We start from the raw sequence: 14,770 nt of genomic DNA, 5'->3' as shown, positions 1-14,770 counted from the left end.
CCCTCTGACCCCGCCCCCGCCACCTCCCGCCCGCGCCCCCGCCCCCGCGCGCCCCCGCTGACCGCGCCCCCGCTCCGCCCCCGCCGCCGCTGACCCCGCCCCCGCGCGACCCCGCCCCCGCCCGCGCCTCACGTTGCTGGTGACCGCCAGGTGCGTGATGCCCGCCAGGATGTGGAACCAGATGCCGATGTCCTGGGCGCGCTCGGCCACCGGGCGCCGGTACTCGCAGACGAACTTGCGCGCGTCCAGGCGGATCTCCACCCAGTTGTTGAGCAGAGCGAAGAGCGGCGCGAGCGGACAGGCGGCCACGAAGATGGTGACGAAGCCGAACTGCAGCACTGCGGGGCGGGGGGCATGGCCGGTCTCTCCCACCGTCCGCCCTCAGCCCTCGGGACGCGCCCCCCCGCGGAGGACCGGCCAGTCCACGTGGTGCCGCCGCCCCATCGCGGCTCATCCCCCTCTTGCTGGTCTCCTTCGTCCTGGACCGCGCAGCGCCAGGGCCATCGCCCCTGACCGGCCCCAGGCCGGCCGTCCTGCCCTGAGCTCCGTGTTTCCGGCTGGTCACGGGCCTTCCCCGGCTGGGTGAGTTCATGGACTAACTCGGGGCGGGCGTGGGAGCAGAAACCTGCTTCTGATTTTACAGCCGGCTTCTCCACTCGCCCCTCAGGGGAGCTGTTAGGAGATGGCTCTTTGGAAGGGGTTCCTGGGTCTTCGTCCAGAATTACTAGTGAGATCACTGGGGTCCAGGGTCCAGTGGTGGAGGGTCAGGGCGTCCACTCCTCGCCCTGGGAACTGCCTGCTCCCTTTCCACAGAAGCCGCCGCTGCGCTGGGGAGCTCCAGGCCGTGCCGGCTCACATGCCCTCTTCATAGGTTAAGAGCTGCCTGCCAGGCACAGTGTCTCAGGCTTGTAATCCCCAGCACTTTGGGAGGCTGAGGCGGGTGGATCACCTGAGGTCAGGAGTTCGAGACCAGCCTGGCCAATACGGTGAAACCCCGTCTGTACTAAAAGTACAAAATTAGCTGGACGTGGTGGTGGGCACCTGTAATCCCAGCTACTCGGGAGGCTGAGGCAGGAGAATTGCTTGAACCTGGGAGGTAGAGGTCGGAGTGAGCCGAGATGGTGCCACTGCACTCCAGCCTGGGCGACAGAGGGAGACTGCCTCTCAAAAAACAAAACAAAAACAGGCCCTGCACAGTGGCTCATGCCTGTAATCCCAGCACTTCGGGAAGCCGAGGCGGGCGGATCATGAGGTCAGGAGATCAGGACTATCCTGGCTAATACGGTGAAACCCCGTCTCTACTGAAAATACAAAAAATTAGCCGGGTGTGGTGGCGGGCGCCTGTAGTCCCAGCTACTCAGGAGGCTGAGGCAGGAGAATGGCGTGAACCCGGGAGGCGAAGCTTGCAGTGAGCCGAGATTGCACCATTGCACTCCGGCCTGGGTGACAGAGCGAGACTCCGTCTTAAAAAAACAAAAAACAAAAACAAAACAAAACAAAACAAAAATATTGCCTGATGATTCCTTCTCCCTTTGTCAACTCAGAGTCAGACACTGCGCTGCAGGGACAGTACAGGTGGTGCAGACCCGGCCTCTAGAGTGCACCACCTGTGCAGGCAATGAGCCACTGGTACTGTCCACCACCTGTCAAGGTGACAGTTGTGGGTCCACAAATAGCGTGGGCATTGAGGAGATTTCTGGGGACATTGGCTCTCCAGGCCGCTGCCTGGCAGTGTGGCTTCACCCTTGGAGGGCTTCTGTCAGCCCCCAGGGCCTGCTCTCCTAATTCTTTCCTTGCTCTGGCCCATGCTTTCTAGGTCCAGGGACCCTAGGGGAGCTCCGCAACGACCCTGGGGGCCTCCTCCCTGTGCCAGTGCCCCTCTGTGCTCAGCCAACCCTCCTGGGCACTCTCAGGGGAAAAGAATTCCTTTCTGGATTCTCCACAGGCCCCACCCTCTGTCCCCACCCCACCACCACAGCACATTTCAGGGCAGATGTAGACAGACAAATGTCAGGCTGGGAGGTCCCTGAGCAGAGTGGCTGCCCATCCCTGCCCACGGCGCCAGCTACTGCCGCAGCTGCTGACGGGCTCCTACCCATTTCCAGGTACTCGTCGAACAGACCCTCACAGGGCACAAGCTCATAGTCGGCCTCCCAGGGCTCCTGGCTAGCCCCTGGAGAAGCTCCAGCCTTCCTCTTCTTGGAGCAAAGCCGGAACTTCTGCCACCAGCCCTTTAGCTTCCTGGGGATGGGAACACAGGAAAATGGCCTTTGATCCATGGTGGGTCTCAGTGACTGCTATAGTCCTGGGGAAGATGTGGCCAGGACGAGCCTGTTGCTTTGCAATTCAAGGCAGCAGGGAGGGGTGAGGTCTGGGGCCCGAGGGGTGGACACAGTGAGAGCCAACACCTTTGCAGATCGGACTCAGTGAAAGCGTCTGTGTCTGTCGGTCAGATGCAGAGGGGCGGTCCACCCTCCCAGCCCCCTGCATTGTTCCTTAAGGCTTTAGGGGTAATGGGCTCCTCCCAGAATTGCAAAGCAGCGCCCAAGAGCTCTGCCAAGGTTGGGAGGGAGTGGACGAGGACCACTGTTGTGTCCCCGGGAAAGCAGATGTCATGGAGGCCCACGGGTTGGGTTCATCCTACAGGGGGCATGTGTGTATGTTGCCTTATCACACTGTCACTCGTCCCCGCCCTGCTCCTGCCAGGCACGGAGCTCCACCCTCTGCACCTCATGGTCTTGTGGTTTCACAGCACCAATAGTCAGAGGCAGGGCCGCCTCTCGGGATGTGGCGTGGCCACCGTCTCCCAGCTGCTGTTTGTGGTGTCCCAGAAAAGGCAGTGCTGATTTGGGGCTGTCTTCTGCGGGGAGATCAGGTGTTGAGGGGGCTCTGGGAGGGCGCTCAGATCAGTCTGGCCTTGAGCAGGAGGAAAGGCCCTGGGCAGCCTCTGTGAAGGGCTCTGGCTTGAGAGGAGGACCCCGTTGCCTTGATGGGGGCCACAGTGCCTGCCAGTAGAGGTGGCACTAAGGAAATGGGAGCCTTGTGGTCAGGATGTGCCTGGCAAGGGCATCTGAGGCAGACATGTGTCTGAGGATCAACCCTGGGGCCTCCTTTTCCTCCTCCCTCTTGTGCTACATTGGGGGCTGGGGATGCCAAGGAACACCCTGGCCCAGCCGCAGCATCTCTGAATGGACAGAGCCATCACCCCAGCCTGGGCCCAGAAACCCAGACCCCCTCCCCAGCCAAGGCTGGTCCCAGGGGTAGTGCCTTCCACAACCATGACCCAGAAGACCTCAGCCAGCCACATGGCAGCTGCAAGGCTGGCAGCCCAGAGCCCGGGGCAGATGGCCAGGCACACTCCCCATCTCCCTCCCCAGGCAAGGTGCTAATGTCCAGGAAGGGACGGACCCTGCCTTCCCTTCACCTCTTCTCCCAGCTAGGGCTGGGCTGGAGGCTGCTACCACCAGGTGCTCTGGGGTCCCTTGGTCCTTGGATGCCACCCAGGGTGGAGTGGGGGACTCACGGGATGAGGACCTCCTGCATGTTGTTGATGACCTGCTTGCCCACCATGATGACCAGGAGCTCCTGTGCCAGCTCGATGAGGCAGCCTCCGGCCGCGCACTACGGCAGCAGGGCTCAGGTTAGCTGGGAGAGGGACCAGCCACTCGCCCACCCATTCCTTCTTGTCTCAAAGCTGGCCCTCTTCCTGGCCTCCCACCTCCCTTCTGACATGCCTTAGGCACCTCGAGGGTTGCAGTGATGCTCCCACCACAACACGCCCTCCTGACCTCACAGGAGCCACCAGGTCCAGCTGGAAGACTGTGCATTGGAACAGCTGCAGGGGCCACTGCTATATCTACCTAATGGCACCCCAGTTTTCCTTTGGAGACCCACAAGGGGTTACATGGGGCTGACTGTAGCCTCTGGCTTCAGGACAGGCCCACGAGGCAGGCCCCACCAATCAGTGACCCAGTTCAAGCCAGTGAGAGGTGGACACAGGGAGTTCCTAGGAACAAGTGCCTTGCAAGGGGTGCTAAGTCCGAGAGTGTCGGCCACACTGCAGGGCACCTTCCCACCAGGTGGGGATAATCTTTCTGAGAACACAGGCAATGCTGGGAACAGCAGTGCAGCATTTTTAACACCTGGATCATTCATACCTAAGCCCGCATAGCCCCGAGCATTTTCAGCACAGGAGCCAAGAAAATTCCAGGCCCCCCCCCCCTTTTTTTTTTTTTGAGACGGAGTCTTGGTTTGTTGCCCAGACTGGAGCGCAGTGGCACAATCTCGGCCCCTGCAACCTCCGCCTCCCGGGTTCAAGCGATTCTTCTGCCTCAGCCTCCTGAGTAGCTGGGACTACAGGCGCCCGCCACCATGCCCGGTTAATGTTTGTATTTTTAGTAGAGACGGGATCTCACCACATTGGCCAGGCTATTATCCGACTCCTGACCTCGTGATCCACCTGCCTTGGCCTCCCAAAGTGCTGGGATTACAGGTGTGAGCCACCACACCCGGCCGGAAATTCCCTTTTTTGTTTAAGCCAGTTTGGGTTGGGAACTTTTTCCACTTAACAATTGAAAGTCCTCTGGCTGGTCCGTTGTGGCACCCGCAGCCACACTCCCCACTCCATCCCCAGCCTTCCCTTTCCCTCTCACATGAAAATGGAGAGCACCCCTTTGCGGGCAGCCACTTTGCAGGTGGGCTGGCTCATGGCCCAGGCCCCATGCAAAGTCTGTCTCCTCCTCCTCCTCTTCCAAAAGGAGAAGAGGTCTTTCAGGCCAGGCACTCGGCAGGGGTCACTTAGGTCCCAGTCCAGCCCAGAGGCCACCTGTGGATGGCTCCAGAGGCACCCACCCTGCTGCCTGTGACCCCAGCTGCGGGGACATGCCCGGCCCGAATCCAGGAGGGCCATGCATCAGGGACCGTTTTGAGGGCTTCTCTACGGTGTCTTGGAGGGGCTGTGGCACAATGGAGACTACTTCTGGGGTGACGCACACATCGATTACTTGCACCAGAATCTCTGTCTTGGGGTCTGCTTTGCAGGAACCCCCATGACAACAATGCTTCATCCTCCACCAGGTCAACTTCCATTTACTTTCTGAAAAACCAGGTTCACACCTGGCTCTTAGAGATACGGAGTCACAGGCAGAGCCCACTGTACTGATGGGGAGAGGACAGCCGGCCACTGGGAGAACCCCGACAGTCATGGCGGCAGCACGCCAAGCCCGTGAGGGAGGCCAGCCTCTGCGGCCCCTGTGTGCCCGAGGCTCTGCGTCCACCATAATGGCGCACACTTGTCTCAGGTGTGAATTGGGTTAAAATGGGGAAACAGTAGTACGGGCCAGGACAACTGGGGTGGGGTAGGTTTTTTGGTTTGCTTGTTTTTATTTTTGTGGAGACGAGGTCTCACTATGTTGCCCAAGCTGGTCTCGTACTCTTGGGCTCAAGCGACCCTCCTCCCTCTGCCTCCCTAGGTGCTGAGATCACAGGCGTGAGCCACGATGCCCAGCCCGGAGCGTTTGGGTGTGGTTCTGAATGGGACATATTGAGGGTCAGAATAAGTGGTGAAGAGAGGCTGGGAGTCCTAAGTGGTCAGCTGCACAGCTGACCCTGGCTGGGCGATGAGGTAGCCGGTGGCGGGAGGAATTGCTGCAAATCAAAGCTCGAATGGAAGTGAGAGGAAGCACACAGCTCACCCACCAGCCCCGGCCTTAGGCACACTTACCTCCTCGTTGCGGACTCCAAACAAGGTGTGGTAGTTGCCTGGGTATCCCACAAACCTAGGAGAAAGTCAAGGTCATGAGCCTTGATGGAATCTTTCCTGTCTCCTCCCACTTCCCTGGGCTCTTGAGGCCTGAGCAGAGTTGCTGCACCTGCCCTGGAGGGAGCACGAACTGTGGCGTAGAGTCCAGGCTGCAAGGTGGGCCTCCTTTGGGCCCCCGAGCTGGGTGGGGACCAAGAGGTGGGCAGCCCCTGTTTGCTCAGAGGTGCAAGGTGGCATGGGTCCCTGTCCCCTGCCTGGGTCTCCTGTTCCATCCTCCACCCTGCCTGAGCACAGCTGGATGATGCCTGGTGCCCAGGCAGCGGGAAACATGAGCAGAACCGAGCTGGGGTGAGCTGGGGCCAGAGGGAGAGGCGCCCACCAACCTGCCCTTGAAGAAGGCAATGTAGATGGGCGAGGAGTAGAAGTTGACGAACTGGAAGATGAACACCTTGAGGGTGAAGGCGTCCTCAAACTTGGTCTGGGTGCGGTGCATTTCTGTGGCATGGAGAGCCTGGGCTCAGTCCCTGGGGGAGTCACCACCATCCAACTAGGGGCCCCCTCTCCTAGGACCACCTTGCCACACACGGGTGAGGAAAAGGCCATATCATCCAGATATTTTAAAGAAGGGGACAAAGTGTGACATTTCCAAAGTCACCCAAAAACATGTTGATAAAAGGAGTTGGGAAAATTGATAATATGCTATATCCCAACACTAATAATGAATGTGGTGCACACAGGCGGGTGGTCAGGGGACGGGTCAGAGAAACAGAATAGAGGCTCGAGGCCAAGGCTGTGAAGGGGACTGGGCTCTGGTGCAGGTGCCAGAGTCAGGAGCATAAAAGGCTAAAGGTTACCGGAGGGAAAGAGGGAGGCACAACACCCCACAGTCGCAGAAGCAGCTGGGCGGCTCCCCTCAGGGCCCTGCCCTTGGCCCTCCAGCACCAGGAACCTCTCCCCGAGACACCTGCCACCTGCTTAGGTCTTTCCCTGACACCCACCTTCCCCTGGCCACCCACCAGGAGGCACTTCCTCCTCAGCACTTACGCCCTCTCCCATTATCTGTAGCTGTGCAGGCAGCCAGTTCTGTCCCCTCTCCTAGAACTTGGGCTCCAGGGCAGGGCTGCCAGCTTTTGTTCAAGGCTATTCACCCCCAGGGCTAGAGCAGGGCCCTGGTGAGAGGCAGCAGCTTATGGAACGAATAGGTTGGTCCCTAAGTGTTTGTCCTCAGGAAATGAGAAAGAGAAGGCTGAAGGGAGGGGAAGGGAGAGGGAAGAACTGAGAGGCAGTTGCCCAGTCCAGCGGCCGATCCCCCACGCCACCCCACAGAGGCTCAGCGGCCCTATTCTGGAGGGACATCTCCCACCTGGCGACCTCGCAGCCTGGAGGGGACCCTGTGGAGGGGCGAGAACTCCTTGGGTGCTTGAGTGCCCCCAGGGTCCTTGATCTCCAGGAAGGCCCTGCTCACTGCTCTTTTAAGGGAGCCTCGGGGGAGTCTCAGACACCTCCAATCGGTACCACATTTAGAAATGGGGGGCACTGGCATCCTAACCCAGGGATCGTTTGTGTCCCACCTGGGGTGCCAAAAACAAAAAATAAGAAAGAGAAAGAAAAGCAGGTGCCGTGGCTCATGCCTGTAATCCCAGCACTCTGAGAGGCTTAGGCAGAAGGATCACTTGAGGCCAGGGGCTGGAGACCAGCCTGAGCCACATAGTGAGACCCCTGTCTCTATCAAAAAAAAAAAAAAAAAAAAAATTCAGCTGGGCACAGTGGTCCCAGGTACTCAGGAGGCAGAGGCAGGAGGATCCCTTGAGCCTGGGAGGTCAAGGCTGCAGTGAGCCATGATCATGCCAGTGCACTCCAGCTTTGGCAACAGAGTGAGATCCTGTCTCAAAAGAAAAAAAAAAGAAGAAAGAAATAGAAGTGAGGGTCCTGTGTGTCAGTGAGTGAGAAAGTCCATGTTCTGGCTTGGGGCTGGCAGGGTGGGCCCCTGGTCAGTGCCTGGCCGGCCTCAGCCCACTCACCCCATCGTGTCAGGACGTGGGCCAGGGACACATAGATCTTGGAGAGGATGAGGATGAAGATGAGGTTCACTACAGACCCTGTGAGGCTGGCGATGCGAGAGGCCTGACAGGAGACAGGCAGTCAGAGCTGGATGAGGGGCTGCTCAGGGCCCCCCGAGGCAGGCGGCAGAGGCTCACCCAGGCTGCGAGGAGGGTGTTGCCCGACCTGGACACCACGATGGCCATGATGGCGCGGTACAGGATGATAGACACGAGGCACATGACCACTATGGCCACCTGCAGGGGCAGGGAGGCTCGTGAGCCCCTTCACAGTGGCTTGGGCACCCCAGCACCCTCAGGCCATGGACCCTGACAGCTCTCCTAGTCCACTGCTGGCCCCAGCACTGCCTCCTCTGGGAAGCCCCCTGCCTCCAGCCCCGGTTGTGCTCCCAGGGCGATGTCCTTCCTGATGGGTTGTTCAGGCAGAGGTGGGGTGGGGTTAGGGTTAGAGGCTGGGCCACATCTGGGTGTCAGGGCAGCCACTGTGAGTGTTAGAGCCATCCCATCCCAGGAACTGGGGATTCCTGACATCTTGGCAGGGTGGGAGGGGTCCTATTAGGAAGCCACTTTGGCTGGAAGGCAAGACAGGTTGCAGCGAATGGCCCTGCTGAGGTGTCTGGTTCTCTTTTCCTTGAAACCGACCCCCTTGCTTGAAAAATGCCCCATGCCCACACCCAGGGGGAGACCCTCCCGGGCCCTCTGTATGAGTCTCAGCCGGGACCCCACAGCCGAGCCCTGGGCTCAGCCCCTCCCTGGAGCCTGGGCACATGGGGGCCTCTCTGCAGGGAGTGAGGGTCCTGCGCCCACAGGAGGCATCTGGCCTCGGCACCAAGGTGGGATGGGGGACAAAAACCACCCCACGTGGTGCAGGAGGATGGAGGCATGAGTGGAGGGCAGGGGACCGCGTACCATCACGACGATCACCACCGAGCCAGCCAGCATGCGGCGCGCGCGGCTCCTCTCGGGGAAGTAGGGCTCGTCCTCCCCCGTGATGGGGTTCGGGGCTGTCGTGGGGGCTGAGGCGGCAAACTGGGGCCGAGGCCTCTCCTGGAAGGGAGCCAGTGCTCAGTGGCGGCCCTCGCCGGGTGTGACCGTGGTCCAGCGGGGGTGGCTCACCTCGATGTCCTCGTAGTCAGAGCAGTCCCAGCGGTAGGCCAGCGTGGCACTCTTCCGCTTCCAGTACTCCAGGAGCAGCACGGCCCACAGTGCCATGAACAAGCTGAAGAAGACGGTGCCGCCGTGGTCGAACAGCCGGCCGGCCTGTGGCAGGGATGTGGAGTGTCCAGACCTGCTTGGGACTGGAGGCCCCTTGTTCCTTCCAGCGTTCCTTCCTTCTGGAATGGGAATGTGCATCCCACATACTCCCCCGACTGTGTGTTTTGTTTGTTTGTTTGTTTGAGATGCAGTCTCGCTCTGTCGCCCAGGCTGGAGTGCAGTGGCGCGATCTCGGCTCACTGCAAGCTCCGCCTCCCGGGTTCACGCCATTCTCCTGCCTTAGCCTCCCAAGAAGCTGGGACTACAGGCGCCGCCACCACGGCCGGCTAATATTTTGTATTTTTAGTAGACGGAGTTTCACCGTGTTAGCCAGGATGGTCTCCATCTCCTGACCTCGTGATCCGCCCGCCTCGGCCTCCCAGAGTGCTGGGATTACAGGCGTGAGCCACCGCGCCCGGCCCCCCGACTGTGTTTTGGAAGCACAGACCCACAGGTGGAGAGGAATTTTGCCTCAGGACAGTCCATACCCAGGTCTCACCCACACCTGACTTTGAGGATGTGATTTGGGACTTTCTGAGCTGAAATTTTCATGAGATTTTGGACTAGAGTTAATGCTGTAAGAGGTTGAGACTTTGGAGGATGCTGAGGGGAATGTATTTTCCACAGGGGATGGACATGAAGTTTTGGGAACCAGAGGATGAACTGTAGTGAGCTGAATTCTGACCCCCAAAAGATATGTTGGTTGGGAACCTCAGGATGTAATCTTATTTGAATAAGGGCCTTTGTAGATGTAAGGTAAGGATCTCCAGATGAGAGCACCCTGGACAAACCCTTACAAAAGGGGAGAAGAGGAACCAGCACGCAGACACAGGGGAAGGCCAGGTGGAGACGGAAGCAGAGATTGGAATGAGGGGGCCACAAGCCAGGGAGGACCAAGGCCCGCCAGCAGCACCAGAAACCAGGAGAGAGGCCTGAGGTCGAATCCCCAGAAGTGGCCAAGCCTGCCAACACCTTGATTCTGGACTCCAGCCTCGGGTCTGTGAGAATAAGCCTCTGCTGTTTTAAGTCCCCATTTGTGGTCCTAGGAAACATCCAGGTGGATTCCCAGGGGTGAAATCAAAGGGCATCTGGCCCATCAGTAGTGCCAAGGGCTCTGGGTCCAGTGCATGTGGGGTACTAGCGAGGCCCTGAGGTCCCTGGGAAGGTGGACAGACCTAGGAAGCATGCCAGACAGGTGGGGGGACAGTGGGGCTCAGGGACTGCAGGAGCCTCCTGCCCAGGTCTCATAAGCTGGGAATTCTGCTCAGAAGTCCAACCTTTTGGTTCTGCCTGTGCCCTGGCGGCTCCAGGGTTTGTCTGCCTTGGAGCCAAGGGCCAGGTGCCCCCAGAGTGCCAGAGCTGGAGTCCTGGCCTGGGGTGTCCTCAAGTGAGAAGCACTAACATGGGCCACTACTGAGTGCAGGCACTCTGCCAGGTGCTGGGAGGTGTGTGCCGGGCATAACCCCAGTTCCAGGCGAGAGAACAAAGGTTAAGGAGCTCACGGATCATTCCGCCTTTACGTGGTGACAAGCTGGACAGGGGCTGGTGCAGGCAGAGTCAGGACCAGGACCAGGGGAGCTGCCCTCCTCATCCCCCGACTCCCAAATCCCTTACCCCACCCACCTCTTCTCATACCTGGGCCAGGGCACAGGCGCTGGAGAGCAGCCAGAAAGGGCAATCGAGGCAAAGTGGGCACATCTCAAAGCTGTCCTTGCTGCCACACAGTTCCTGCCTTCAAGGCATGGAGTGGAGGGGTGGGAGTTAATGGGGGAGGGGGGCTGGTTGCTCCTCTCAGCCAGGCGCCTCCCTTGTCCTTTCTCTCCCCACCACTGCCTTTGCCAGACCCAGCATTTCTTTTTTTTCTTTTTTTTTTTTTTTTTTTGAGACAGAGTCTCGCTCTGTAGCCCAGGCTGGAGTGCAGTGGCGCGATCTCGACCTCGGCTCACTGCAAGCTCTGCCTCCTGGGTTCACACCATTCTCCTGCCTTAGCCTCCTGAGTAGCTGGGACTACAGGTGCCCGCCACCGTGCCCAGCTAATTTTTTATATTTTTAGTAGAGACAGGGTTTCACTGTGGTCTAGATCTCGAGACCTCATGATTCGCCCGCCTCGGCCTCCCAAAGTGCTGGGATTACAAGCGTGAGCCACCACGCTCAGCCAGGCCCAGCATTTCTTAAGAAAATAGTTGTTTTAAAATATATGCTATGACAATGTCTGAGTTAAGTTTCTGAATTTCAGTTCCATGATAAACTAAAACAAAAGCCCAGTCATTTATTAATAAGAAAGCTTACATTATTGTAATAAATAAGAGTGCCAATAAAATTAGCATGAGAGCACTCCTGCCCATCTGTCAGCCTTGGAGCACTCCTGTCCATCTGTGTCAGCCTGGGAGCACTCCTGGCCACCTGTGTCAGCCTGGGAGCACTCCTGTCCACCTGTGTCAGCCTGGGAGCACTCCTGGCCACCTGTGTCAGACTGGGAGCACACCCGGGGTCCCCCCATCCCACACCCCTCTGGAGGCCCAGCAGAGAGGGAACACTCACGTGGGTATATCTGAGAACACCAGAAAGCAGCCCACCAGGAACACCAGTGTGCCCACCACCGCTGCTGGCAGGAGCCAGCCCGTGTAAAACCCTGTAGAGAGGATGGCATGGGTCCACCATTAGGAACCTGGGCTTGGGGGCCCCAGGTAGGGGTCTACACAGCCATGCTTGTCCCCTAGGGACCACCCTCAGCCCAGCTTGGGGGCTGGGGCCCTATGTGAGGAAGCCAAGAGGTGCACAGCTCTCCCTGGCAGCTCTGGCATGGCCCCACCCTTCTGGGCCTCTGCCCCAGACTCTGGACACCCCTACCACATTGACCCCGACACCAGTGCTGCTGGGATTCCAGCCCACCAGGCTCTCCACCTCTGGATGCCCTCTCCTCAGCCAGCTCACTCCAACCAACCTGCCCAGGATGGACAGAGAAGTCCCTCCACGTCCTGCTCACCACAGAAGTGTGGGCCCACCCGTGTTCCAGCCCCAGGGAAACCATAGGTCATTCTGGGTGCCTCCTCCCCACCACCCAACCCCCACCCTGGCCCCTGCCTCATCTGACCACAGCCACAGTCCCTCCGTTACCCCAGGCCCTCAGCATGTACCCCGACTGCCTCCCATAGGGCTAGTCCAGTCCCGGGCCTGGTGTCCTGTCTCCTGCCTGACTCAGTCCCGGGCCTGGTGTCCTGTCCCCTGCCTGACTCAGTCCCGGGCCTGGTGTCCTGTCCCCTGCCTGACTCTCTGCTGGCCAGAGTGACTGCTGTGAAATGCAAGTCTGCCTGGAGCCCAGATGCAGCCCTGGCCCTGCTTGCCCCCAGCGGCCCTCAGCCTGGCCATGCTGTCCCAGGGTTGCTGCTCTAGGCCCTGAGATGGCCGGGTGAGTCCTGGCACACAGGAGCTGTGCCTCCACCCCAATGCTGTACCCCAACTGCCCTGCCATGCCTGCCGGCCCCACCCGCTGCCCTGGCTGGCTCCATTGTCTGGGTCCACTGTGGGGCTACGTGTGGGGATGAGAAAGGGCTTTGGAAGTTCTGGGGCACAGGATGAAGGGGCAGGGGCCGACCCAGGATGGGGAAGGGAGGGTGCCAAGAGCTGAGTGGGGTGAGGGCAGCCAGGACCCAGGAGGAAGAGCTCTGGGGTTGCCTGGGCAGATGGGCATCTGGAAGGTGCTGGCCTGCTTGGAGGAGATGAGAGGCTTGGCCTGGACCCAGGCAGGGGCAACCTCATGGGCCAGTGACAGTCGGGGAGGGAGTCAGGAGAGACCCCCACCAGCAGAAGGGGTTCTCAGCACTGTTACTGGGGCATTAGGAGGCCAGGGCCCAGCATCATCATGGCACCCAGTTAGAGTGACTAGGCTTGGGGAGAGCCAGGAGGGCAGCCCGGCAGGAGTCAGCCAGGCGAGGCCAAGAGCCGTGCCCACCGTCCAAGCCCCCACACACGCCGCCCTCCAGGGGCATGGACTGGCAAATCGTTACAACCTGAGACCAAGCGGGGGGAGCCCAGGTGGTCTGGGGGTGGCCGGGGGGACTCACCGAGCCAGGCGAAGTAGAGGGCCACCTTCTCTCCGAAGTACCTGCGCACGTGGTCCAGGGGCTGGTACTTGTACCACTTGCCCCAGCGCGCCCAGTGCTGGTAAAGGACTTGGCGCTGGTTGAGGTGCGGAGCCTGTGGGCCCTCTGGGGGCGTCTTGAAGGGGCCCTGGGGGCGAGAGGACTGTGGGTAGGAGACCCCCCTGCTTATCCCACCGGGCAGTGTTGTGGGTGCAGGGACTTCAGTGTGGGACGTGGGCAGATCAGGCCCGGGAGTTTGGGATTGCTCCATGAAGGAAAAATAGAGTAATGTGGAGGGGTGGGTACAGGGTGGTCCAGGAGGACCTCTCCGAGGAGGGGACATGTGTGGTGAGGCCTCTCTGACTCGGGCTGTGAGGGTTCAGGGCAGGGAAGGAGCTGGAGAGGCCACCCTGGGAGAAGCCAGTAGCCTTGGTCCAGGGACCAGCACCTTCTCTGGGTTGGAGATTCCCCAGGCTGGTGTCCTGTGCTGTGTGTCCTGGGCCCTGGCTGGCGGAAGGAGACGCCCCAGTGAGGTGGGACACCTGGCATTTCCACACCCACTTTTTCATTTAACCTTCATGACAGCATTGGGGCAGGACTGGCCCCCTGGCCACGCAGCAGTGGGCTCAGGCCTGACCAGGCCCTGGATGCCCTGGCTGCCTGCGAGGCCCCTCCCCTGCTTGACCAAGGGGGAAGGCTCGGGCGGGTCGGGGGGTAAACGGCCTCCTGCTCCCCACGGTGGCTCTTTTCTCAGGGATGATGGTAAGGCTGACAGGAACAGGTGCAGCAGCAGCCGCCCCGGTCAGTGCCCGCTTTGGCATTGCCTCAGTTTACCCAGCTTCTGGAGGGGGATAAGAGACCTCACTGTGTTTCCCAGCAGGAGAAGCTACCCAGAGAGATGGAGCCATAGCATCTAGAGCCCAGGGACTGGCCTTTTCCCGTGTTAGGCACCACAGTGTGGGCTGCAGTCCACGCAGAGCTGGACCTGAGGCCCTGGACAGGCCACGGGATGGCCTGGTCACATCGCCACGTGTGTGCGTTTAGTGTCCTACTCCTGGGTGGTCACGCCGGCTGACTGTGCCTGCCCCACACCCGCCTCCCCGGGGGCCAGCAGGACCCAAGGGGACTCATCCCCCACGCCCAGGCTGGAGCCCCCAGTCCCCGAACTCACGTCGTGCAGGGGGAAGGCAGCGCTGAGGACACCCTCTGCCAGCAGCTGGTGGATCCCAAGCAGGTTTTTCTTCTCGTGGCCGTACGGGGTCTTGGCCAGGATCTCAAACAGCTGCAGCGGGTGTGGAGGATGGTGCAGGTCACTGATCATGTAATAGCAGAACAGGGATGTCTTAGCTAGCCTGGCTTCAGGCCAAGGCCACGGACGGCCTCCCTTAGCCTTCTGGTGACAATAGCGATCTGATGGATCGTTATTTGTGTCACCACCTCACATGCAGGACGCCCCTGCGCCAGGGTGGCCTCATTCTCCCGCTCTGCAGGCTCGGAGACCTTGACCAGCGCCACACGGCGTGTGGGGGTTGCGTCTGCACCCAAAGCTGGGCCCCCGCCTGGCCAGGCACAGCCCACTCTGAACCCGCACCCTGGGTGACGGCAAACATGGC

General features: G+C 60.1%; 1 protein-coding gene across 1 annotated transcript in view; it reads right to left on the bottom strand.

Moving 5' to 3' along the window:
• The window catches only part of ANO7 (anoctamin 7), a 39,207-nt gene that overhangs the window by 8,921 nt on the left and 15,516 nt on the right, over nt 1-14,770 (bottom strand). The window contains exons 8-20 of the mRNA XM_025405534.1: nt 14,329-14,439; nt 13,140-13,305; nt 11,617-11,707; nt 10,711-10,807; nt 8,938-9,081; nt 8,731-8,868; nt 7,960-8,058; nt 7,783-7,885; nt 6,145-6,256; nt 5,723-5,777; nt 3,524-3,621; nt 2,096-2,241; nt 133-338 (exon numbers count right to left, since the gene is read on the bottom strand). Coding sequence (XP_025261319.1) covers nt 133-338; nt 2,096-2,241; nt 3,524-3,621; nt 5,723-5,777; nt 6,145-6,256; nt 7,783-7,885; nt 7,960-8,058; nt 8,731-8,868; nt 8,938-9,081; nt 10,711-10,807; nt 11,617-11,707; nt 13,140-13,305; nt 14,329-14,439 — 1,566 coding nt within the window. The remainder of the gene's footprint in view (nt 1-132; nt 339-2,095; nt 2,242-3,523; nt 3,622-5,722; nt 5,778-6,144; nt 6,257-7,782; nt 7,886-7,959; nt 8,059-8,730; nt 8,869-8,937; nt 9,082-10,710; nt 10,808-11,616; nt 11,708-13,139; nt 13,306-14,328; nt 14,440-14,770) is intronic.

Source organism: Theropithecus gelada, chromosome 12 (genome assembly GCF_003255815.1).
Source record: "Theropithecus gelada isolate Dixy chromosome 12, Tgel_1.0, whole genome shotgun sequence".
In the NCBI taxonomy this organism is placed as follows: domain Eukaryota; kingdom Metazoa; phylum Chordata; class Mammalia; order Primates; family Cercopithecidae; genus Theropithecus; species Theropithecus gelada.
Note: the sequence above shows the minus strand (reverse complement) of the source record. Positions and strands in the feature narration are given on the sequence as shown.